This window comes from Alligator mississippiensis, chromosome 1 (assembly GCF_030867095.1).
Source record: "Alligator mississippiensis isolate rAllMis1 chromosome 1, rAllMis1, whole genome shotgun sequence".
Taxonomy (NCBI): Eukaryota; Metazoa; Chordata; order Crocodylia; family Alligatoridae; genus Alligator; species Alligator mississippiensis.
In genome coordinates this window covers 336,771,768-336,799,343 of record NC_081824.1, presented here as the reverse complement: position 1 = coordinate 336,799,343, position 27,576 = coordinate 336,771,768, and the positions used below count along the sequence as shown (strand labels likewise).

The following is a 27,576-nucleotide window of genomic DNA, read 5'->3' as shown; positions in this document are numbered from 1 at the left end:
CTCATGGGCCGGCCCCATGGAGGTAAAGAAGAGTAGCACAGGGACTGCTCAGATCACTGGCAGCTCACGAAGGCAGGCTTGACCTAATCCTTTTTATTTCACAGAGCCTGCCTGAGACTGGGGGGTGAGCTGCCAGTGGGTCCTGAGCTGTGGGAGGCCCCAGTCCTTCCTTCCATGGCAGTGGCACTCACCAGGGCCACCCAGACAGGCTCCTAGTGCACTGGATGCTGCCCCAGCTCAGAGAAAGCCCCCACAATATTCAATTCTTCCCCAGACCTGCCTGGGAAGCAGCACCCTATGCACTATCTCTGCCACCTTCCCGCCACCTGGGACCACCCGAGAATGGGCTGGCTTGCCCCTGGAGCAGCATGGAAAGGCAGCAGGAGGGTAGATGGGTGTGCTGGTGGCCAGAGAAGGCAGTGGGGACAGTGCACAGTGCTCTGGAAGCCCAGGTGAGCTCAGGGAAGCATTGGATCAGGTTCCTCCACACTGGGGCAGCCCATTAAGAGCCTGCCTGAGCAGCCCCGAGGGGTACTGCTGCTTCAGAGGGAAGAAACAGGGCCCCTGCAGCTCACGTGCTTGCTTGGACCACAAGCACCTTAGCCTCTCGCCATGGGAGAGGTGGGCAGGCTCCACGAAAAACAAAGAAAAGGATCAGGCCCCTCACTGTAACAATGATGGAAGCCCCTAAATTGAAATGGTGGATTTTTAATCATTACAATTAGAAACCCACGGTTTAATTTTAGGGGACTAAACTCCCATCAAATGTACAAGTGCTCTGTCACAATGAACTATGTCACAGTAATAATCAGTTTAATTAAGGAAAACAGGAGGCCAGGGACTAATAAAAATGAAACAAAGTGTTTTAGTCCAGAAAATGTTTTGGAATAGTTATGTGTGGTGCACGTATGTGTGAGTGTGAACTAAAGACCAAAATAGCATCAGAAATCTCAACATTTCCATTCAAAAGGTATGGTGTTTTTATTTGTCCTTGCCTTTTCTAACATAAGCGTATAGCATAAACATCAGTATATATTGTAATATGTCTATATTACAGAAGGCAGGATCAAGGAAATACATACATATTGAAGAGGCAGGGTTTTTTGACCCTGCCTTCTGTAATGTGTGTGTGTGTGTGTGTGTGTGTGTGTGTGTGTGTGTGTACTCCAGAGGCAATACACACATACACATATATGCGCACACACACATATGCATGTACGTATGTGTATATATGTGTGTGTGCATATATATATATGTGTGTGTGTGTGTATATATATATGTGTGTGTGTATATATATATATATATATATATATATATGTATGTATGTATATGTATATGTGAATGTATGTATGAAATCTTGCTAAGAATTTTTTTTCCAATTATTTAGTTGGTCTAATAAAACATATCAGATTTACCCAAAGAACCTTGTCTGTCTCTGTATGTATGTCTGCATTTATATACGTATTGCCTCCTGACTACACACACACACACGTGTGTGTGTATATTGGAATATAAAAAAGTATTTAATTTCAGAATGAAACATGGATTCAAAATGTGTCTTTTTTGATCTCCCAAGTATGTGCTTTTTCATCTACCCCCTTGGAGAAAATTGTGCTCCACGGATCCATAAATTGTTTTGTTTTGGAATATATACATATATGTATGTGTATGCATAGTCTACAGGCAACATGTAAATTCATGCACATGAATGCATACATACATACGCACTCTGTGTGTGTGTGTGTGTGTGTGTGTGTATAGGAATATATATATATTCCTGTACATTCGTGTGTGTGTGTAGTCCAGAGGCAATACATACATGCATATATACATATCGTATGTGTGTATATATGTATATATTACAAAACAAAACTGTTTATGGGTCCATGGACCACAGTTTTCTCCAAAAGGGTAGATGAAACAGTATACACATGAGAGATGAAAAAAGACGCATGCATGTGCTAAGAGAACATACACAGTTGACTTAAACTACTGGAAAGTATTCAGATACTTTGGTGGTAGGCATGGTACAAGAACTTGAACAGAACAGAACAGAATAGAATGTATGTGATTCCTAAGAGGTGGTTTAGAACAGGAGCTACCAGTATACAGTAATGAAGAAACCTTCATACTAGCACCATTTTTCAAGAGTGCTTGAGGGGAGTGAGGGCACATACATATATCATATAACCCCCATCCACCACCACCAACAACCCCTCCCCCAGAAGGATTTGAGCATTATGGCCCCCTGAAGAACAAAACATTTGTGGATTTCCTCTGAAACAATGTATTCTGCACTGGGGCCGCTGTCTAGGTGGCACAATGTAATCCACTTTTTTTTCTCTGACTGTTTACCTACAATGAATAAAAAACATGGAATATCTCATCCATGTGGCTCTTTCACTTAGTCACAGAAATATTCCAAAACAGCCCTTCACTGTATTTGTCCAGGTGACTAAATGCCCTTAGCTGTATGATACTGATCCCAAAGAACAATATGCATATCACCATACTGAGGGAAAGGATTGGTGTGTTTTGTACCTGCCAGTGAGCTTCATCGGAGTCTAGCCATGTTTTGATTTTGACTGGAGGGCTTGGAATAGCCATGAAGAGAACACTGAAGCATATATACCTACAAAAGAGTGATACAGACACAGGATTGTTATTGTTGTAAAATTCCTGCAAGCACACATTGTTTAAGATCAAATTGGTTGGAAGACTATGTACAAGATAGTGGACAACATTTTAAATAAATGAACTATGTAAACCAATAGAGAAAGCATCAGTCTAAAGGTTGCATTTACTACTGATCTGAGTATAGGGCAGAGTGTTAGGAGTTCATGGGTTTGAATCATGACTCTGCCCCATGGTTTTGGACAAGTGATGGAAGGCTTGCTTCTACAAGACATCCTATACCTCTTCCATGTACTGAACACTCTATGGTTTTTAATTTATCTGTAGATGCAAGTTACTTTCAATTCAAGTATAATTCATCTCTGGGGAAACCTTGCTTTCTGCAGTTTTACTCTCCCTCATAGCTATGGTTTCCTGATTCTTTATTATGAAAGGAAGATGGAATATGTGGCATTTGCTTTCATCTTAACCTGCAATCATATGCAATATTTTTTTAAATGGCAGCTGCCCATAAACAGTTGAATGATAAAAATAACCAAATACAAAAGTTTTGAGTAGGGAGTTCTCCAGGTAAAACACTGGACCATTAAAATACCAAAGTGTTTTGAGTTATGGGTCCACCCTGAGCATAATGTCTTCCAGTTCAGTAGAACCTTTTTCTCCCTTCATGTGAATGGAAAAACTGTGCAGCAAAGCAGAAGGGAACCAATGTATAATGGTATAATCATGTTGTAATCAATGGCAGGTGTTAAGTTTCCATGTCAGTACAGCCCAGCTAATTCTTTAATACCATTACTTTTGTAAAACATTGATTTTAATGTAAACTCACCAACACATTAAAACATGCTCAGAGCACCCAGGAATTATCCAATTAAAACAATCAATATAGCTCAGGGAACTAATTCTGAATACAGTAATGAATGCAGAACTAAAAAAAGCCACAGGACAAAACCACTCTGATAATAGAAAGCCAATAGTCTGAGGGGTGTTTGAGAGCTAGTAGAGGTTGAATTAAAGGTAAAAGGTAGGCAGGGAGATGAAGAAAACAGATGGAGTTCTTTGGGAGGCTAGGACAGAGCAGCAACAGCATTTGGAGGCAATTTACCAATCAGTGGGAGTATCTCCATAAGTGTGCACGTCTGGTTTTTGGCACTGCAAACCCATCTGCGGCACTGCAAACTGCATGCACCACATGTGCATGCATTCGCTAAGCTGCTAATTTGCAGTGTGGTATTTTTTTTTTGACACTGGAAGGTCCCTTTGTAAAAATAAATAAATAAATAAATAAATCACTAAAAAAAGCAGCACGGCACAGATGGCTGCAGCATGCACCACCTGAAACCGGAGTCTGGCCAGCTGGTGACCAGGCTCCTCATGTGGGATCTTCACAAGGCCCCCAGAAACCCAGGTAAGGCTTCTAGAGCCAGCTCAGGTGCTCGCACCAGCTTCTCCTACCCTGCATGGGGCAATTTGCTGCATGCCAGAGCGCATGTGCAGGGGCATGCCCAGGGACATCTATCAATGGAACAAATGTGCCACTGCTGTTTGACCCAGGGGAAATGCATATGCCCGCTCATAAGGTTGCGCTTCATGGTTGCATCTACATATGCAATTAGTGCATAGCAATAATTTCTGGTGCGGTTTGCATTGGAGTTTATTTCAGGCACAGCATTTACATGTTCACCTGGGACCGCAAGCACATTGAGCCAGGGAAGAGCAGCCCTGGGCTGGCAGGAGGTCCAGGGGCTCGGCCTGCCAGTCTGGGGCCACTCTGCCTCAGCTCAACATGCTTTGGAGGGGCTGGGTGAGGCATGACAGTGCTATAATGTGGGACTAGACACACCCCTGTGCCCCAGTCAGCCTCAGTCACCATCTACATGTGAGTGTCAGTGCATGTAACTACTTTGCTGTATAATAGTACTTGTCCCAGACAGTATTATTCTACAGCAGAGTTAATTAATTTACTGCACCCTAATGTGGGTGCACATGTAGATGGTGACACTCTACTGTGGAGCTACTCAGCTATTGGTATTTGCTATTAAGGTGATGCAATAAACTCAAGAGCAGTTTGTGCTGGAGTTAACTGCTCCGGGGCAAAGCATCTATATGTGCACCCAGGACTGCAGCAATTAGAAACAGAGCACAGCAGCCCCAGGCTGGCAGGAGGGCATAGGGGTTCAACCCTGGGCTACGAGTGATGGTATCAGGCAGTGGAAGGGTTAGCAAAAGCCAGAGGTCTGGCCCCTGGCAGAACATAATACCAGCACACATGTGGATAGTAATGGTTTACTGTGGAGCTAGTTAGTCAACTCTACAGTAAAGCACAGGTGTAGATCATCCAGTGTTTAGAATATCTACAAAGCAATTATAGTCTTAAATTTCCAGCTAGGTTTTAAGTATAATTCAACCACCAGTGAAATAGAAGAGCTGCTTTTGATTGATTCTTTATATATTACATTGTCTGGTGACGCACAGAAAGACAACACCCCCCTGCCCCGCCTCTCACCACCAAGAATGCATATTACCTTCTACAGATAAAAATCAGAAATATTCCAAAGGAAATCACAGGAAGAACACAGGCCAAAACTGGTATGTGTAACAAGGTTTCCATTGTATTATCTGTAAGAAAAAAAAAAAGGAAAAAAAAAGGAAATGTTAATTTTAGTAGTGCAGAACAAATATGGTATTCTGAAAAGGTTTAACTTCAGAGAGCTTCATGACATAGTAAAGGACTCTCTTCTATGAATCAGTTAAGCACAAATATGGTACCCTTCTTGCATTGCTACAAATACAAGGATTACATTTCTGTGAACTTCAGTGAGAACGTGTGCGCCTCAGAACAGGGCTGTCCAATTAGCAGCCCATATGCAGCTCTCAAGGGAATAATCTGCAACCGTCAGATTCCCACTCTGGGTGACACTCTCCCCATTGCTCACCTGCTGCTGCTGTAGGACTCTCCTGTTCTCCTGCTTCCTCCAGCCTGCCCCTGCCCCTGGGGGCAGAACAGGGCAGGGCAGCATGGTCGGTGGGGCTAAGGACCCAAGGCCAAGGGGAGTTGGAGAGACTTGAGGAACCCACACAGAGTAGTGCAGTGTAGTGTAGAGCCACATGGCATCAAATGGCATGAGGCTCAGGAGGTACTCAGCCCAAACATGTGGCTGAGGGGCCTGTGACCTCTGGCCACTTAGATGTTGTACAGCCCTGTCTCAGAGGATAAGCTGTGGACTTTGAATCAGAAAACCTTGGGTGTATTCCCATCTTAGCCAGTTACTTACAAGTCAGTTCAGCATTCCATGCCTTTTTTCTACACAAAACAGGTTTGTGCAGAAAGTTTCTACACTGAAAATTAGTTTAGCTAAAACTGAAAATTGTCATGGGCAAAAGTCAGTTCCTATTAAATGAATTCACTTTTCCTGTTGGAAGTCTAACACTTTTAAGTATTTCAAACACTTTAATACAAATATTTCTATTTTGTTTTGACATATCCTTTCATTTTGTTTTATTTGAAACTAAAATTAAGTTAAGTTAAAACGCCCATTGGAAATATGTATACATTTATACATAGATGTATACATTTATATATAATAGTTATGCATATTTATATAATAATTATATATATTTATATAATTCTTTTACATATATACTTCTATATATTACTTAAATGTAATACACTTACTTTACTATATTTGGTCCTCCTTAGAAACAGAGGCAAAAATCAGATTGAAAAAGAATGTCAAGGAAAACAGACCATAACCTTTCTACAGGCATCAAGAGGACGATGTGGTAGGAAGAGTATATGGACCCTCAATTTACATTCCTATTCTAAGAGCTACTGCACTGAACTTCTCTAGGATCAGGAAGAAGGGAAAAAGGGAAAGTGTTTGGATATTATTATAAAACTTGGGTGTACAATATACACATGTGAAGTGTAATCTACACCTGGTATAAATCAGGAATGCTTCAGTGAAGGCATGTAACTTTTGAGATCTGGCCCACTATACAGGAACTTTTCTGACAGAGAGGAAACTATGGGTGTGATTGTTAAGCCATCAGTTTCTCCTAAGCAGCAGCTGTAGAGGAAGTTGGGAAGGCAGGAGCATTGCAAGCACTTAAACTATAATAGCAGGGTTTGTTGAGCTAGAGTCTTGTGATGTGCTGACAGCCCCTAAATAGTTCCACTTCCTTTTACTTGTGATAAAGAATTAGCAGCAGGTGTTACCATGTTTGTAACTAAATTTCCATGCATTCCACTTTTCCTCATTGTAAGAAGGGCTTGTAATGCTGACTGTTTTCCCATACCGATGTTACATAGACAGAGTATTCCTCGTCACCATTATATTAGCAAAATAGCAGTGCCTGACCCTGTAGTTTTTGTACCTTCAGACAAATATGAACCTTTAGCTCAAATGCTTAAATACTGTTTTTTATTCCTGCCATGCAGCCTTGCTGTATTCAGTTGTGAGACATTTATCTATTCTTATTTATTAAAGGTAATGTTTATACTATTTTGTGTATCAACATATTCACACAGAGAAACATACAAGATCAGGTCCAAATTGTTCTCTCAGATGCTTCCTCTTAGGCATTGTGACACCTAAAATGGGTATGGTCAGGCTTGTAGGATCCCCAGACAGTCAATCGAGAGAGTTAGGCATCTCCAAAATGTAATCCAGAAAATGTATCTGTTTAGCAGGATAAGACCTAGACACATAATAGGAAGCAGAAAGTACATGCTGAACCTCTGCCCCTATCCAGGGCTTAGTTACCTAACTAAGGTTGAACATTGGGCATCTCTATTATCTTAGAATCCAGTGTCCAGAAGGGAGAAGCCTAACTCACATCAACAGCATTGAATTCAAGTTGATTTCACTTGGTGCACACATACCATCCACCTTTTGGATAATGGCCCAGGTATTAGAGCACTTGCCCAAGAAATGAGAGACTCAGATTCTTGGCCTACCTCACCCCATAAGCAACTGGTAGGTAGAAGGTTTCAGGGGGGCACGTGCCCCTCCAACAGGGCTGTCCCCACCACTGACGCCTCCAGCAGCTTCTGCATGTGCTCGCCAGCCCCGTCCTTGCTGCCACTGTCACCGGCTTCTGTGGGAGCTCACCACTGTCCCCGCTGCCAACACCACTGGCAACTTCCGCGGGTGCTCGCCAGCTCTGTCCCCACTGTTGATGCCACCCCTGGCTTCTGCAGGTGCCCCCCCCCCAGACTCAAGAGGCACCAGTCACCCATGCCTCATTCTGAGAGGATTTATACTCACATCTCCCAACACCCTAACCAACAGATAATACAGCTATCTGGGAAAGGGCAGCTTCCACTCCTCATGACAAATTTGGCTGGCTGTGAAGCAAAGAGCACAGGAGCCATCATCCAGAACAGTAAGCAAGAAAGATCCTGACTCTATAGTCCATTGGTGAGCTTACTTCCCAGGTAACAAGAAGCCCTGGATTTCTGGTCCCTGCTGCCAGGATTATTTCTGGTTTGTAAGCAATGACTGCATAATGTAAAATGCATAAACCATACTGAGAGAAATAACTGGAACCCAGGAGTCCCCCATGCCCTGGGGAGTCCCATCATAAAAAGAATGTAAATCTTTGGGCAGGGGCTTTCATTTCGTCCTATATAACTCTTAAGTACATGTAGGTCCCAGTTCCTGACTGGGGATCCTAAGAATTACCAGAATACAAGAAAAGAACAATAATGATGTGGAGAACTTTTCTCTTCTGTATTCCTAACCTGTACCTGCAAAGAGTTTGACAGGGCCTGAGACATGGTTCCCTATTCCTGTTTATTACAGCATTGTCTTTTTGCAGCTAAAATTATTCCCTTTTTATATTACAAATTATAACTTACCATCATTGATGAAAACTGGTTCACTCCAGTCACTCCAAAGTTTGTTTGTTATACAAATCTTTTTCTTTGCTCTGACTTGAACAGAGTATGCTTTCATTGGATTATGAACTGGATACACATATTCTTCTTCCCTGGTTTCTGTGGGCTAGTAGAAGTTTTGTTAAATGTTATTTATCATTGCACTTTAAAGAGCACAAGTACAAGTGTCTGCATTTCAATCCTAATTAAAATATGTCTTAAAATAGGGATACATACATTTGAAAACAATGTGTATATATGAAAAGAGAGGTTTTGAAACCATGAAACTATTGACCCTAAGAATGTTGATACCAATCAATGTTGTACCAAGAATAATAACTCCTCTTCTATATTCAATTACACCAAGTATCAAGAATATAGTAAGAATGAAGCAATATGCTTGGGGCTTTCTTTTTGTTTGTTTTGCTTTGACTTTTAAAATAAAATATGACCACATTTCTTAAGGAAATAATCTACATTTTTAACATGACTATTCATTTCAGATGTTTCAGTTTCTGGTGATTAACATGGCAGCTCAAATGGGTCTGAGAGAAGGTATCCAACACTCAGATAATGCATCTCAAACAGAACATGGAGAATTTAATCTCTTTTAAACATTTGTCACTTTTGACATTTCAGGTCATCTCTAAAAAATGCACAATAATGCTTTACAAGATATAGAAAAGACAAGAGGAGAGATGACTTATTGACAATGACAAACAATACAGTAAGAAGAGACAAAAGAGTAGAGGCCAAATTCTATTTCCCTTTGCACACCTAAATGTCAGCTTTCCAGCAAGTGGCATTTTTGGCACTTAGCATACTTTATGATTCTATTACTGATGTAGTGGGGATGCTTAAGTATCTACATTGTTACTGATCATGCAAGCTGGGACACACACAGTGGGACACAAAACTATGGAGGGGAATATGTTGACTATATGCAAGTCACAAAATTCTAACCAACAAAAACTCATGACTAGCACAGTTTAGAGGTAGGAGAAGGACACTCCCATGTTTTAGCTCTAGAACTGAGGGGGTCAGGGCACTGGTTCAGGAAAGATACCAAGGTTCTAGGGCTTAATCACCCAAAGCAGATTCAGACCCTGCCTCTCTGACTTTTAATCACAGCATTCCAACCACCCAACCATAGATTAGACATTATACAATGCCTTCTACGGTACTCCTTTTAAACCTGATTCACTAGGCAGTAGGAGTGTGTGAAACAGGCCGTATTCAATTCAGATTCAGATTCAGTCTGAATTGGGGACAGTAATGTGATTTGTTGATTCGGATCACTGTCCCAATTCTTTTTGGCCGAATCCAAATCTGAAGATTCAATGCTGATTCGGAAAATTGGCAATTCGGCCATAGACACAGCTTAAAGTGTTTTTTCTACATGCCTCAAGGTACCAGGTATGGCTCATGAACACTGCAATGGTGGGGCAGATGGAGTGCACCACAGGAGCATGGTGGGGGGGGAGGACCCGCATGCTTGGCGGTGAACCCAGAAGTGGACCAAAAGTACTTCCAGTCCACTTCTGGGTCTGCCGCCAAGCATGTGTGGCAGCACCCAGCTCAGCGATCGGCCATGGGGGGACCCTGGATGCCCCCCAGACCCAGGAGGCACCAGTCACTGAGCCAGGGGAACACAGGGGGGCCCCCTGTATGCTTCCTGGCAAACCCAGAAGTGGACTGGAAGTGCTTCTGCTCCACTTCCAGGTCTGCTGTTCAGCGCACTGGGGACCCCCCCACACACTTCTGAGGGATATTCCATCCGCCCCACCATCTTAGCATTCATGAGCCTCCTGGTACCTTGAAGTATGTAGAAAAAACATTTAAAGCTGTGTCTATGTCTAAATCATCGAATCTGTCTGAATCTCTCCAAATCAATTTGGAGAGTTTTGATTCAATTTGGAGAGATTAAAGGGTCTCCTGATTCGATTTGGAGTCAGAGATTCAGCCACTGAATTGGGCCGAATCTCCTCCGAATCGAATCAGTGATCAAAGCTTTGCACAGCCCTACTAGGCAGCTATGAGAAGGAAAAAGAGAGAGATAGAAGAGAACAAATTAAAGGGTGTGTTGCTCCATTTGACAGGTGCTCATCTGAAAAGAAGCAGGTCATGGGTTCTAACCCAATGGGACAGAAATTATCCCTCTGCTCTCTGTTTCATCCAATGAATTTCAGATGCAAGGAGCAGCTTCAAAAAGAGTGCTGGATGTAGTGATAAGAGAATGCCTGATGTAAGTCAGAGAGAAAAAGTTAAAAGTGTCTCTGGTGGACAGACTTAGAATTCAAGTTTCCTACGGCCTGGGGAAGTGTCCCTAACCATTCAGCTATTAGGGCTATAACATAGAAGGGCTCCTCCTGTTTTTTTGTGGACTTATGCTCAAGTACACATATATAGCTGCATACCTGTCTGGCCAGTGCATAGATTACATTGAGCATGATCAGGAGCCATGCAGATGCCACACTTATACGTAAAATCATTGGAAATAATATGAAGTGCCAAAAATAAAGCTTACGTGGCTGAAAAGCTGCCACTTGAGCATGTAGAGTGAAATAGAGTTCTGTCTTAAATGTATGCATCTCAAAGACAGAGAGCTGTTCAGATTGGCAGTGGTAAGCTGTCAGTCATGATATGTGGAGCTTCTTCGGCGCAACCAAGGCTGTGTATGAACCAAGCTCTTGCAGACTCACCCTGCTTAGAGCGGAAAAAGGCGGTACACTCCTCAAAGATGAGTCCAACAAAAACTTCTGAAAGAAGCACTACCAAAAGCTCCTGAACTGAGAATTGATGGTAACTGATGAAACCATCAAATCCATCCCACAGCATCCAGTAAAGGAAATACTTTCCAGTTCATCTACCACTGAGGAAATCCACCAGGTGATAAGACAGTAGAACAAAAAAGCATCTGGCCCTGATGGCATACCAGCCAAGGTCTTCAAAGCTGGTGGGGAAACTATGACCAACAAACTCCACACACAGTTTCTCAAAAATTGGAACACTGAGGAAATTTCTGCTGACCTAAGGAGTGCCAATATTGTCACCATATTTAAAAAGGGAGATAAGTCTGACTGTGAAAACTATTGAAGTATTGCCCCCTCTGTATTTCTGGGAAGATCCTTGCTCAAATTCCACTGAAACAACTGCTCCCTCTTGCCAAGGAAATCCTTCTTGAGTCTCAGTGTGGCTTCAGACCACCAAGAAGAACCACAGATATGATCTTTGCAACCTGGAAGATACAGGAAAAATGCCAAGAACAACACCAACAACTGTACATGGCCTTTATTGATTTGACCAAAGCCTTGGACTCTGTTAACTGTAAGGCTCTATGAAACATCTTATTGAAGTTTGGTTGCTTAGGGAAATTTATTGCCATTCTAAGGCACATCATGACCAAATGACTGCCTCCACCCTATGCAGTGGCTCCACTACAGAGCCCTTTGCCATTTGAACTGGCATCAAGCAGGGGTGAGTGATCACACCAATTCTGTTCTCCACCTTTTTTGTGGTCATCAAGATGCTCATCCATGACCATCTACTACATGGCATCAGCATCAAGTACAGGATGGATGGGGGTCTTTTCAATCTTTCCTGTTTCCATGCCAAAACCACTTACTTTAGCCTCAATTATAGAACATTAAAATGGCAATGATTGTGTTGTCTTTTCACATATAGAGGAGGGCCTACAAGCAACCTGTAACTGCTTCTCTCAAGCATATCAGTGCCTGGGACTGACCCTTAACATTGGAAAAACAAAGTTGCTTCACTAGCTTGATCCAGGCCAATAAACTCCCCCAGCAAAGATCCTCATTGACTGACAGGAGCTGAATAATCTCAAATAATTTGTATACCTTGGCAGCCATCTCTCAAAGTGCAACATGAATGAGGAGATCCACTATAGGATCTGATGTGCTAGCTCTGCCTCTGGAAGACTGAATCATCCTGTGTTCAACAATCATGACATCAGGACTCAAACAAAGCCCCTACTATGTAAGGCTGTGGTAATCCAAATTCTTCTCTACAGCTGTGCAGCTTGGGTGACAAGCTACTGTAACAATAAACCCTTTTTTTCCTGCCCCACCCCTCCAATGTGGAGCCCCTCCATATGGCAAAAAGACCCTTTTGCAGTATTTGCCCCCTTTTGAGGATGCTTTCTCTTTTCTACCTTTTCTTCTTTCCTCCCTCTTCTTCTTTTATTATTATTTTTTTTAATAAAATATAAGGTGTACTTATAATAAAAATGTAGTTTGTAGATGCTTTTATGGGTATAAGATAGTATTTTGCATCAGTCTGCTCCCTCCCCCCATTGTATTTGGTTTATTTGTTGTATGTGACATGGCATTTCACCCTTTTATGTTTTATATTCTATGCTTTTTAACTTTGTAACACATGTACTTTAAGTTTAAAAGTAAGTTGTACCATGTAACAATGGTGGGAATCAAACCACAGCTTCTCTGTATGGAGTGGGTCCCTGAATGAATATTGATTGATTGCGTAACACAGTAGCTAGACAGGATAACAAACTAACAAGTGGCAATTAACACCTAGGAAACCACAGACTAAGGTGAGGAAAGGATCAATACAAAGCTAGGAACTCCCTGAAACTTCATTGTTAAAGGTACAGAAGCCCCAGTTTGAACTAATCAATGCCAAACGCCGACTCTTGGGACTGGATACCCCCCAATCAACTGCCCCCCCCCCCCCCGAGCCCTATTCATCACACCAGGGAATTAATAAAACTTCATCAACAGACTCCCAAGACTGCACATATCTGTGGACATGACCCCTGGGGCTGACAGCTGCCATCCAGCAACTACCAAGAGGAACTCCCATGAGGTCAATGACCCCTGGACTGGGTAAGCCTGAAAACTGGGGAGTCACCAAAGTCTGCCAGAGAGGGATAAAAGGCAGCAAAGAATGACCCCCAATGGCACCCTCTTTGACCTGACCAGCACCCTGCCTGCCCAGCCAGAAGGACCAGCTGATGACCCCCTTTTGAAGCAACATTATTGTGAAAGAAGCCTCGATTGGCCATCAACGGTGGACTCCAGTGCTTGGGATAGGTATATCTTGACATCTGTGCTTAATGTTGTGTGGGCCGGGGGTGAGCCGGGCCCGTCTTTGCGCACGCAGACTGTGGCCAGCAGCCCGGGCACGCGGGGCTAGAGAAAACTGCGCAGCGGCAAGGCACGCGCGGGCTAGAATTAGTTACAGAGGCGTAATGGTTGATTGAAAAGATTATTTACTTACACCCAAGATGGTCGCGGTGCAGGCTGGACAGTTTTCCAGGTGCAGCTCCGCTTAAATCCTCGTTGGAGGACTCTGACAAATTCGGTTCTTTGGCCCCGGAGTTGTTTAGGCTCCGCAGGTTCGGCAATTCTTCCCTCACGGAGTTGTTGAAGCTCCGTGGGTTCTGTTCATTTCCCAGGCCCCCGGAGCTGTTAAGACTCCGTGGGTTCGAAAATTGGGTATATAGGTTAGGGATACATCTAGGATTGCGCTCGGTGACGGGGAGAGGCCAGAGGCTGTTTAGACCTCTGTTGCCTGTTTAAGAGAGGCGTGTTGGGTCCGCAAGGGTCCACATTGCTTAGAGATCTTCACACAGCGCGAAGTCTCCTCCTCCTGGCGAGTTCTGTCTCTCTCCAGTTTTCCTTTCTCTCTGACTTGGGTGGAAACTACCCAAGCCTTTTGTACGGCTAGCAAGCCAATAGCTAGCTGCCACGTATGCCTTTATTCAGAACCGGCCAATAATGTGGCGCGAATCTAAATACAGATGGCGGGAACTCCTTTGCACCGTGCATCTCCAAGATGCAAAAGAAATGCACCATGCAAAGAAGCTGCAAATCTGGCGGGAAATTTCCCGTTGCACCGGAGTGCTCTCCTGTGGCAGATCGTGCAAGGAAGCTGTAATTTTAGCGGGAACATAATTTAGTGTTGCCGAAGCACACACAAACAACAAATCACAACTTTGGGTTGTGACATCCCACCTTGCTGAGAGCATAGCTAAATTATGCCATACTCTTCTAGTGATCTAGAACCTTGTCATGAGTCGTCAAACGAGCAGACAAGCAAACAAACAAATAAACAAACATAAAATTCGCTGCCCTGGGATTAAGTTACATAACAATCAAGAAACAATAATCAACACAAACACATAATCTGATTCATAACAAAACTGCATGATCAGGGCTTCAGTGGGCGTCATGGCAAAGTCGTACATCAGGCCCTCACTTCTTTCGGTGATGTCATCCTTCTCAGGGCTCCTCCTTGCCACGCGCTCTGAATCTCGGATCTGTAAATAAAAAACTCTCAAAAAATAGATTAATGATCTTTTTCAACAAACTTAAACAATTTTTATGGCTCAATTGGATGAAATTGTTGCGGATCCATCATCTGGCTCTTCTAAATAACGAAAACCTAACTCATAAGCCAATTGCCATTGGCCCGCATCTCCTAAAATCCGAAGCTGCCGCTTGTTAAGTCCGGAATGCTGTAGGAGAAATCCAAACATGTATCGCTCCTCTAGGGTTCTCGGTGGCAGTGGTGGAAGATCGGATCCATGATGTCTGGTGTCTTGAGGTCCGGCCGGGTGTCGACAGTCCCGATCAAGAGACAACCTTGGCTCCATCAGGATACGCAGTCTTGGCAACTGACAAAGAAGATTACTCACTAGTCATGTTTAAATTCCATGGCCATAAGACCTAGCCATGAAATTATAGCTTCATCAGATTCCATCTCAGATTCCTTATATAGCTGTTGTAATTCTGTCCAAGCACGAATGCAACTGGTGACGACATCTCGCTCATCAGTTGCTTGGTTGACCGTGGCTGTAGGGCAAGCTGCTCTTTCGGGAGTTGATGTTGTTATAGGCTGAACTGCTGCCGCGGGAGTCACTGCTGCTGTTGCTGCTTCAGGCAGGAGGGGCGGATGCACTCCTCCGCTTGACTCTCTCCTTCATCGGCAGGAAGGCGTGGTCGGTAGAGACGTCGCTGCGTCGCTAGGTGAGGTTGCCGGCGACGACGCTGCATCGATGGGCGGAGTCGCTGACCGAACTCTCGCAGGTTCTTCTGAAGCTCCACCCTTCTTTTCTGGTTCTTCCACGCGGTCTCCCTCTTGCTCGGCGCCATCTTGGACTGGCGTTTCAGGCTCCTTTTTCTCAGCCGCTTCTTTGACTGCTTGGATCGCCATCTGCAGCTGGGTTTTCAAACTTAAGTTCTTTTGCATTAGATTCATTATAGTACGAAAAGTTGCACTACATACTCCCCCCTTGTTGTACCACAGGGCCACCCTCTCATCTGCGGCTCGTTCCGTCTCCAGGTCTTCGCGGAGCTCGGATGGTAGCTCGCGACCCCTTAATCTACCCGCCATGAGAGGAGGGAACCGGCAGATCGACTCCGGTTCTTCACTCTCCCGAGCATATCGTAGGCATCGGGCACACTCCCGGGTGAAAGTCGGGTTTGTTTCGCCCGCCGGGCTGGGTCCGGCAAGGGACACAGTATCAAGAGGCCTGAACAGGACCCGCTCGTCTCTCATTATACACCCGAACGCCGCGGGGAGCAAAAACACTTCCCTCTCTCTCGGGGCTCCATCTTCAGAGACTCCCTCTTCTCCCTTCAGCGACAGGCATCCGCTCACAAATCTTTCACCCGTTCCGCCCGCCTGGTGGTAAGCGATATGCGCCTCCAGTTCCACAAAGCTTTTCACTTGGCGTTGGTTATCGCACCAAGGGCAGTTCTGAACCAATTCTAGCTCTAACGTGTTTCCTCCTGATCCCATCCTCGTCGCCATGTGCAGGCCAGGGGTGAGCCGGGCCCATCTTTTGCGCACGCGGACTGTGGCCAGCAGCCTGGGCACGCGGGGCCGGAGAAAACCACACAGCGGCAAGGCATACGCGGGCTAGAATTAGTTACAGAGGCGTAATGGTTGATTGAAAAGATTATTTACTTACACCCAAGATGGTCACGGTGTAGGCTGGACAGTTTTCCAGGTGCAGCTCCACTTAAATCCTCGTTGGAGGACTCTGACAAATTCGGTTCTTTGGCCCCGGAGTTGTTTAGGCTCCGTGGGTTCGGCAATTCTTCCCTCATGGAGTTGTTGAAACTCCATGGGTTCTGTTCGGTTCCCAGGCCCCTAGAGCTGTTAAGACTCCATGGGTTCGAAAATTGGGTATATAGGATAGGGATACATCTAGGATTGCGCTCGGCGACGGGGAGAGGCCAGAGGCTGTTTAGACCTCTGTTGCCTGTTTAAGAGAGGCGCGTTGGGTCCGCAAGGGTCCACATCGCTTAGAGATCTTCACACAGCGCGAAGTCTCCTTCTCCTGGTGAGTTCTGTCTCTCCAGTTTTCCTCTCTCTCCGACTTGGGTGGAAACTACCCAAGCCTTTTGTACGGCTAGCAAGCCAATAGCTAGCCGCCACGTATGCCTTTATTCAGAACCGGCCAATAATGTGGCACGAATCTAAATACAAATGGCGGGAACTCCTTTGCACCGTGCATCTCTGAGATGCAAAAGAAATGCACCATGCAAAGAAGCTGCAAATCTGGCGGGAAATTCCCTGTTGCACCGGAGTGCTCTCCTGTGGCAGAGAACTCGATCGTGCAAGGAAGCTGTAATTTTAGCGGGAACATAATTTAGTGTTGCCGAAGCACACGCAAACAACAAATCACAACTTTGGGTTGTGACAAATGTTTATAGCTAGCTACTGTGAGTGTTTGTGTGCATGAATGTGTGTATGTTTGATGGTATCAGCCCCAAGGTTTATGATCTGACTTTTGCATCCGTCGAATAAACTCGAATTTTACGATGATCCTGTGAGTTGGTCCTTTGTAGCCAACGTTATCTGGTAGAGAATGCAGGCAAAATTCTAAGATTATTGATGGATTGTGGTGATTGGTAATTGTGGAGACAGTGCCTCCTGATAGAACCCACATCCGCAGAGGAGTAGGCATTTGGTTATAGTCACCCAAGGAGGTGGGCTTTGGTTATATGCCCAATCTGTAGGACAGGGGAGGGCAGGACTCAGGATTTAGAAACAGACAGAACCCACGTCCAACCTGAGGGACAGGGGAGGGCCACGTCCATGAAGGAGTGGGAACTGGTGAAGGAGTTCTTGTGAAGGGTTAGGACCGTAAGGGCTCAAGGAAACTGACTCTCGGGAGTTGTTTGTTTTGTTTCATTTTATTTTTATTGTTTGGAAATAGTGGGGAGTGTGAGGGCTCGGATAGTTTGTTTTGTTTTGTTGTTTGGGGGTAAGGCTTCAAGTAGGTCGAGGAAAATGTCCCTGTTTAGGAAAAGGGCCCCTAACATGGGAGACCAAAAGGCCTGGTGGGTATGGAGGGAGGGAATTTTCCCCCTACATAAGGAGATTCTGAGGGTTGGACTCAGCCCGTGGAGGGAGGATGTGTGTACCCCAGGCTTCTCCAAAGGGGACATGGAGGACCAATGTGAAAAATTCTGCCTTTGTGAGGGACCCGCAGCTCAAAGGCAATACAGTATCTTGGTCGGGCTACTGTGGCATGCTGAAAAAGCAGCAGTTGAGGAAAAAGCTCAGTGAGCCTCTGAAATTGAGGAAAAGGAGGAGCAAATCCAAATTTTAAAAGATTAATGTGTCCAATTGGAAACCAGTAATCAGACTCTAAAGGGGGTGTCTTGGAATCTGGAGAGTGAGAATGAGCAATTAACAAAGATAAATCAAGACTATGCCTGACAATTGGAATTATTGGATCAAGAAAAGGCTAGCTGAGAAGCCTTGCAAAAATTGGTAAAGACAATGGGTAAAAACCAAGCCAAGAAGGGAGCCAAAGCAAACCACGGCCCCATTCTAAATACCATTAGCCGCTTGAAAAAGGAGCTCCAGGAGCACAGCCTGCAAATAGCAGCTGTTATCCAGGGAGACCAAGCCTGGGATCCAGACATCCCCTTCAATCCAGGAGAGATTTGGGGTGCGGACATGTGGGAAAACCCAGAGGGGACAGGAGATCATCCTCTAAAGACCCTAAGTCTGAAAAGGAGAGCACCCTGGTTCCTGAGGTGAGTGCAGTCACGTGGACCTCAGTTATTTGGGATGCACAGGGCAACCTTAGGGAGACCACACAAGTGGTGGTTCCCCTTAGTGTAGCTGATCTAGCCGCCCTGGGCAGGACCCTGGGACCTGCTAACATCAGGAATTTGGGACAGTGCTTGCAGAAATTCCTGAATGTAGTGGAGTGTGAAACCCTGAGTTCCCATGAATGGCACCACCTATTAAGGGCTTGTTCCACCCCAGAGGTTCAGACAGCAATGAGCCCTGAGAGTGGTTTTGGGGTAGACACTATTCCCTGGAGTGTAATGGATTTGGGAATTAATCTAGGGAGAAAAATGTTTAAAGGACAATTTGGAGCAAGTCACCAGACCCCTGAGGACCCTGTGAGGGACTATGTAATCTGGTGTGTCATGTTGGGGCTGCTATCAGGGTTGGTGCTGACCCTCAACAGGCCAGGCAACTGGACACCTGATATAAGAGATATAGATTACCCGGCCCCGGGGTTTTGGAAGGAGGTGCAGGAGGCCATGCACCAGACTATAATTGAGCTAATGGGGCCACTCTGAGAAGCCGGGAATTAAGCTCTGGGGGAAGCCCTAGCCCAGGCTCAGGATGCAGAGTGATTAGGTGGACAACAAGGTGGGGAGGGGGGCAATTGCAGCCACCCAGTTCAAAGAAAAGCCCAATGACACACCAAGTTACATGGTTACTTACTCCAATGAGAGCGCATACCCCAAATCTGACAGGAGGGGTGGGGGTCCAAATGAACACCCAGCCTGCACTGGGTTAACTCAAGAGTAACCAGGGAAAGAGAGGGGGACAATGGGATTCGGGCAGCAGTCTGGAAATGTTTAATGCAGCATGGAGAACCCAAAGAAAAGTGGAATGGGAAGCCTCTAGCCGAGCTGCTTATCAGGATGGCAGAGTTGAGCACAGCAGGAGCAGCACCTTTCCAGTCTAATAGAATTGCAGCCTCAGCACTGGTCCCTGAAGAGCACTGATGGGGCCCCCATGGTGGGATCCATGAGCAAAGCCCAGGCTCATGGGAAAAGTTGGGGACCCTCATTTGGGATCCAGGAGGGAGACCCAGAGTACCCAAGGGCATACCAGTGCGCTCCTGGATACTGGAGCTGTGCTAAATGCATTTGGAAGAAAATGGGACCTGAAGCAGTTTAAAACTGATCAAATCATACTCCTGTCCATCACGGAGCAGGAAACAGCTGGGGTTGTGTGTGTGTGTATGGTGGGGGGAGTAACTGCATGCATCCAGTTCTCAGAGGGACCCCAAGAGATCAATATAGATGGAGTGCAACAAGGGGGCTCCACTGAACAGTTGATTCTGGGAGCTCCCTTGTTCAACCGGGAAGGCTGGATTCTGGACCGGGCCAACAGGGTTGTATGATGAGCACAGACAGCTGATCCCTGGGAGCCCTGTGAAACTAACCCATATTGGAGGTGGGAATGGTGCAGGGGGGATGGAGCTATCGACCTTAACTTGGGGGATGAGTGGGTGCAGCAGTTTCCTAATGTATGGGCTAAGAGTAAAAGTGACTGGGGCCAGATCAATGCCTGTGTTAAAATCATAGAGCTGGTGCCTCCTCAAAAACAGTATAGCTTCCCTAAGCAAGCAGAGGAAGCCATATGGTTAATTATTGAAGACCTACTGCAGCAGGAAGTCCTAATAGAAAACAATTTGGAATGTAATTCCCCCATATAGTCTGTCCTAAAGGCGGACATGGTATCGTGGAGACTAACCATTGACTATCAAGCCATTAACAAGGGGATTCGCCTCATGCCTCTTATAGTGGCTAACATGCCTGCCATGCTTAGCAGGCAGTCCCTGATGGTTTTCAACGATAAATCTGGCCAACTGCTTTTTTGCAATTTCCTTACACCCTGAGTCATGGAACCGATTCACTTTCATATTTAAAGGGAAACAATACACCCTTACCCGAGTCCCACAGGGGTTTCACAACAGCCCAGCCATAGCCCACCACCATGTGGTATTCATGCTCCAGAGTTTAGCTGAACCCGATTGGGAAAGGGTGGTCTCTTACGTAGGTGACATATTGGTATGGGGAGATCAGGAGCAGGAGGTGAAGAAATGCACAGAGACCAGGGTGCTGGCTCTTATCTAGAAAACTGGGTTCAGGGTCAGCAGACCAAAGGTTCAGTTAATCATGCAAGAAGTAACCTACTTGGGTGTAAGACTGGGGGTAGAAGGGATCAAGATCGATTCCCAGAAGGTCACTGTTCTATTAATCATGCCGGTTCCCAAGGATCCTCACTCCCTGAGAGTACTACTTGGAGGTTTTAACTTCCTCCACTCCCACATATACCAATTTGCAGAGATTACTCAGCCCCTGTGGAGGCTGCTAAAGAAAAAGATACAGTGGGAGTGGGGAGACCCTGAGCAAAAGGCTTTTTGTTTACTTAAGGAGGCATTAATCACTGCCCTGGCTCTGGCATAGCTGAACCCGTCAAAGCCTTTCTATATTAAATTGGCAACAAATGAAAAAACTCTATCAGCCGTACTACTACAGAAAAATCTGGACAAAAAGCTGGTACCCATAGTTTATAAATCCCACAAATTAACCAGTCCAGAGATTAATTGCAACCAGGTGAACGAGAATGTTTGTCTGCAGTATGGGCTGTGCAAAAATTCGAAGGATTCACAGAAATGGCACCAGTCATCATCCAAACACATCACTCACCCCTAAAATATATCCTATCAGGGAACCTAACAGGGTGTAAAATGACCAACACCCGGATCGCTCAGTGAGCACTGTTCCTGACTGGATGGGGAGTCAGACATGAAACCCAGTCTAAATTAGATATACTCCCATATGCTTTGCTAATAGAGGGCACCGCTCATGAGTGCCAGGATATAGATCCCTGCCAGGGAAGCACAGAGGTTATTGAGGCTCCGTCACTGAACAAAAATCCAGCAGTGGAGGATCAGCCTGCCCAGGTGTGGTTTACAGATGGGAGTTCCCACTTTGAAAATGGGAAGTGGTTATCAGATACGGAGCAGTGAATTTAAATAACGATCAGATAGTGGGGCCCTTGCCACTGGGGTATTCAGCACAAGCTGCTGAAGTGAGAGCCATAAGGGAACTCCTTGAACAGCATAACCCACCTAAAGGGAAATTATGGCTCTACACTGATTCAAACTTCTGTGCTAATCCCGTGCTACATTGGGTATAAAAATTGGAACAAAGCTAATTGGCATACCGCAGACAGCAAAGAAATTGCTCAAAAGGCTGATTGGCAGGCAATTTGGCAATGGATTCAAAGATATCCATCCTCACTATGCATTCGACGTGTTAAGGGTCACCAAAAGACTGACATCTTAGAAGCCAAGATGAAGCAATTAGCAGATGCTGCAGCAAAGAAAGGGGCACGGGCGGGTATCTCAGCAATACAAACCCAATCCTCAAGCCACCAAAATTGGAAAATTCAGGAGCAGTATGCTGTTCATCAGGGAACTGGGGAAGTTAGATGGGTGCCACCACTGGATTGCAGAGAGGAAATTATTAGTGCCTGTCACAGTCTCAGACATGAAGCACCTGAAGCCACTACAGCCAGGGTGCAGAAGATTGCTCACTGGTCAGGGATGACTAAAGATGTCAAGGAGTGGGTGCAGAACTGCTTACGCTGTGCAGAGGAGGGAGCAAGACCAAAGGGCTACTTCTCCACCAGAAGATAGTGGGTCCGTGGCAATGAATTCAAATGGATTACATTGATAAGCTTCCCTGCACTGCCAGGGGAAACCAGTATCTGTTGGTGATCATAGATTCCTTCAGTGGATGGGGCGAGGCATTCCCTATGTACACCTACACTGCTGAAGCTACAGCAAAAAAGCTGTGGACAGAAGTAATATGCAGATTTGGGGCTCCTAAAATTATTGACTCAAACCAAGGTCACCATTTCACTGGAGCTGTTGTCAAACAGCTGCTGCAAGCCTTAAGCATCAGGCAGCAGTGGCACATTCCTCACCACCCTCAAGCATCTGGGCAGGTAAAGCAGATGAATAGGACAATTAAGGAGTCATTAAGGAAGGTGGTAAATCAAACAGGTACACATTGGGATCTTAAACTTCCTTTGATCCAGCCTCCAGCCCTACCAGATTCTATTTGGCAAATGGATGGCTCTAATACCCACTGGGCTTATCTCATACCCAGACAGCCTGGACAATCCACAGCCCACAGAAATTACTGAATGGGTAAAAGAGCTCCCATATCATTTGAGGCAGCAGAAGCTGCAGATTAATGAGGTTATTCAGCAAGCTCGGCTGTGGATGGATAAGCAGCTCGAACAGCTTCCCAGGCTATGGGAAATTGGACAGTCAGTCATATATCTTAAACTCACTCCAAAGGCACATGTCCTACAGTCCAAATGGTCCAGACCCTTCACTATCATTAATTGATTGGGCCCAACTGTAGTCCAAATTGATAAAGGGCAATCTGGGAAATGGATGCATGTGTCACAATTGAAACTGTTCAAAGGGGCAGAATAAACCTAACCCTGAATCTAGCCTTGTCCTAATAGGATATTTCCCTTCATCATGAGAAGAGCGGTTCAAGGAGTAAAGGAATAAAACAGCCTGAACTTTGAGGAACTGGGTAAACAATATTTTAACCCTGCTGGCCACCCTTCTTGGCTAGCAGGAAGGAACAGCTTTGTGCTGTTGGAAAATACACATCAGACAAGCTAATCAGTGCTCACCCCAATGTTGAGGCAGGGAAAGGCCAGAGAAGTCCCTGACTTGTGACAGCCACCCTCCTATAGGTAGCCACCCCACTGGTCTATAAAGACGTGCATTTAAGTAGGCACACACCTCTGACTAATTTACCTGACCCCTTTCCCCTACCCTCCTGAGCCAATTCTGTTTTGTTTTGTTTTGTTCTAAGTGCTAAAGCTTTCGACATGGAGATCCTAGGTCTGCGGGGAATCCTTTCCATGTGGATCCTCCTGCTTATCGCCAGCCTTCACTGTGACTCAAATAGTGAATTGACATTACAAAATGAAGATGTCAAATGCTATCTGGAGGTAGCTAGCTGTAATGACAGCCTGGAAGGCATCCAGGACCTACAGTGGCTGACCTCCCAGCAGAAAGGCTGCAAGCTTTGGACAGCCTGCTCCTGGTGGAGCGGAATGGCATAAATTAATTTAACCTCCATGATTCCCCCCACCTTGTCATTTTTCTCAAGTCTAGGTGTGATCCCCATGCAGAGTGTGTTCATGTAGGATTGAATCCCGGTAGAGAAATCCAGGATTACCAGGGTGGTAAAGTCTGGAAAACAGACAGAATTCCCGTTCCAGCAGAAGGAAGGGTAATGCCAGGGTGGATGCAGGACAGACTGATCAGGTGCACTGGGCACTCCTGTGGTTTTAGACTGATCCGTTCACCCAGACCCACACCTGCCCCCATGGTGTCCGCAACCATACCCTCTCCACCACCACCTTCCCTCTGTTCCTGTATAGCGTGGAACCTTTCCAGTCCCCTGCTTGCTAGGGAACACACCATCCAGGCATGCTGTGCTGGGGCAGTAATAGTACTAGTCCAGATGTCCTAGCATGAATGACCACCAGCTCCCCACAAGGACAGTTGGCTGTTAACTTCACCCATCCAAAATCTGAACCCATAGACTTTATCCTCAATGCCACCAGCTGCCCTGAGGAATGTCCCCTATCTAGCTGTGGCACCCTAGTGTATGACTTCTTGTTATCCAGCTCTGGACTGTGAGAAGCTTCTACTTCCAAGGACGCCCCAACCCTAGCCACAGAAATCATAATCCATGACAAAGCAGAGAGACACAAGAACGGACCTTTCGTAGTAAAGCAGAATATCAATAAACCTTTATTGACTAATATGACACAATCCCTATGGAATTTCACTATCAATCTGCAATCCCACAGCATCACCCAACTGTATCCACAGTGTGCCAATTATGTCATCCCACTAAGTGCTGGATGGCAGGCATGGACTCAGCAGATCATGTATGAGCCCTCCAACAGCTCTGGATCCAGTGGCCCACGACGCCGACGATCGCTAGACACAGTGCTGGGAGCAATTGGGACTGGCACCGGTGTCCTTAATACCATGAACACAGAGGTGCTTCAGAACAGATTGGCAACTGTGGAAAATCTGCTTCACCAATTGGACGGACCTACAAGGGACAATTTTGAAACCTCTATTCAGTTAAGTGTCTCTATTGCCTCCCTTATGCAGTGGATAACTCAAGTAGCTTCCCAAGATTCCCACACCCTAAATGAAGCTATCATAGCCCTAGGGCAAAACACCTCTCTTGCCTTCATGTGTACCCAGGCCCAGGTATGGTACCTAGGTGTAATTAAGAGTATCATACTTCAAGGCCTGAGAGGACAAATCCCCCTAGAACTACAAAATCTGTTAAGAAAGGAAACCAGGCAGTCTCCACAGCTAACCCCTTATAACCAACTAATCCAATTTGGGCTTGATCCAAATTTATGGTCCATCAATCCTATAATCATGGGGGTGGTTAGTGGTAAAATAAATCAAGTATTCCCAGTCATAACATTGGGAAGCCAAATCAATGACACTTTCATGACCCCACAGACAGGCAAACATTGGGCTCTAAAACAACCTAATGGCCCATTTAAAGCCATCACAGTCAATAACTGTGAGAACGTTGGCTCTGGTTTCCTTTGTGAAGAACTTATGTTACAGTCCCAAACCCTTTGCTTTGACCCTGATTTTTCAATTTGTCCCTATGTAAAGTTCAAAGATCCCAGTGTTCAATCCCTACTTTTCAGCATTGGTTTTGGATGTGTTTGTCTCTGTAACCTTTGTCAATCTATTACAGTGAATTAATTTTATAATATTACTGGCCTGCAACATAACATCTGTCTATGTAATGTCAGATCCATCACTGGGTGTGACATTCAGTACAGAAAAAGGACTATGCTATATCAGTCAATCACCACACAGTACAGCCTTTTTAAATCTAAACTTACCCCAGTCCACCTAGGTATATCTCCCCCAAGCCCTCAGACATGCTACCACACACCCAGAACTCTAAAACTCTATAAGCATTACAGTACCAAGCCAACAAAACCTATATTGTCATCCAAACTAATAACCACAAAGTCACCCACGTACTCACCAGAATCAAAGAAGTAATCCAGTACAGCCCCTGGGAAAGCCTCCTGAGCTGGTCCCCAACTGTCACTGGTATCCTGAACCTCATGATGCACCCCATTGTAATACTGTTCACCCTAATGATAATTTTAACATTCCTAACTGTATTCCTGTACTGTAAACTCATTGCCACCCTACATACTGTACATGTTAAAATAGATGAGGCTAAAGCATTAGGTGGAATATTATAGTGACAGCACCCTGACAGCCAATGTCAAGGTGGGGAATAATGTAGCAATAAACCTTTTTTTGCCTGCCCCCCCACTCCAATGTGGAGCCTCTCCATATGGCAAAAAGACCCTTTTGCAGTATTCGCCCCCTTTTGGGTATGCTTTCTCTTTTCTACCTTTCATTTTTACTCCCTCTTCTTCTTTTATTATAATATATATTATTATAATAAAAGAAGATATAATTTATTATCTATATATTTTATTATATATATATATATATATATATATATGGTGTACTTGTAATAAAAATATAGTTTGTAGATGCTTTTATGGGTAAAAATAGTATTCTGCATCAGTATGTTGTCTCCCCCGCCCCCATTGTATTTGGTTTATTTGTTGTATGTGACATGGCATTTCACCCTTTTATGTTTTATATTTTATGGTTTTTAACTTTGTAACAAATGTACTTTAAGTTTAAAAGTAAGTTGTACCATGTAACAATGTTAGCAAGGGTGGGAATCAAACTACAGCTTCTCTCTATGGAGCGGGTCCCTGAATGAATCTTGATTGATTGCATAACACAGTAGCTAGACAGGATAACAAACTAACAAGTGGCAATTAACACCTACAAAACTACAGACTAAGGAGAGGAATGGATCAATACAGAGACAGGAACTCCCTGAAACTTCACTGTTAAAGATACAGAAGCCCCAGTTTGAACTAATCAACGCCAAAGACCAACTCTTGGGACTGAATACCCCCCCCCCCCAATCAACTGCCCCCAGAGCCCTATTCATCACACCAGGGAATTAATCAAACTTCATCAACAGACTCCCAAGACTGCACGTACCTGCGGATATGACCCCTGGGGCTGACAGCTGCTATCCAGCAACCAGCAAGGGGTCAACAATCCCATGAGGTCAACGACCCCTGGATTGGGTAAGCCTGAAAATTGGGGAGTCACCAAAGTCTGCCAGAGAGGGATAAAAGGCAGCAAAGAATGACCCCCAATGGCACCCTCTTTGACCTGACCAGCACCGTGCCTACCCAGCCAGAAGGACCAACCGACAACTCCCTTCTGAAGGCACATCACACTGAAAGAAGCCTCAACTGGCCATTGATGACAGACTTCAGCACTTGGGGATAGGTATATCTTGACATCGGTGATTAGTGTTCATAGCTGGCTACTGTGAGTGTGTGTGTGTGTGCATGAATGTGTGTGTATTTGAGAGGAACAGCCCCAAGGTTTATGATCTGACTTTTGCATCCATCTAATAACTAGAATTTTATGATGATCCTGTGAGTTGGTATTTTGTAGCCAACACTATCACCTAAAAAGCCTGGAATGCCATCACCAGTACTATCTTCAGAAGATCCTTGGCATAAAGTGGGAGGATTGTCACACAAATGCCAGTGTCCTCACTGACACAAACTCTACCAGTATGGAAGTGCCAATTGTTCAATGTAAGCTGCGGTGGACAGCACAATGTATGCTCATGCCTGATGCACGTGTACCAAAACAACTTCTATACTTCTAAGTCAGCCAAAGACAAAAGACACATGGGGGCCAGAGGAAATATTTCAAGGACACCCATAAGGTGAACATTAAGAAGTGTGGCATTGACACCACAAATTGGAAAAAGCTAGCCTAAGACAGGGCTACATGGTGACGTCTT

At 45.0% G+C, this 27,576-nt stretch overlaps 1 protein-coding gene across 2 annotated transcripts in view; it reads right to left on the bottom strand.

Annotated features, from left to right (window-relative positions):
• The window catches only part of LOC106737784 (interleukin-5 receptor subunit alpha), a 76,928-nt gene that overhangs the window by 5,324 nt on the left and 44,028 nt on the right, over window positions 1-27,576 (bottom strand). For both annotated transcript variants that reach the window (XM_014600333.3, XM_014600334.3), the window contains exons 9-11: window positions 8,498-8,642; window positions 5,160-5,253; window positions 2,542-2,632 (exon numbers count right to left, since the gene is read on the bottom strand). In XM_014600333.3, the coding sequence (XP_014455819.2) occupies window positions 2,542-2,632; window positions 5,160-5,253; window positions 8,498-8,642 (330 nt within the window). The remainder of the gene's footprint in view (window positions 1-2,541; window positions 2,633-5,159; window positions 5,254-8,497; window positions 8,643-27,576) is intronic.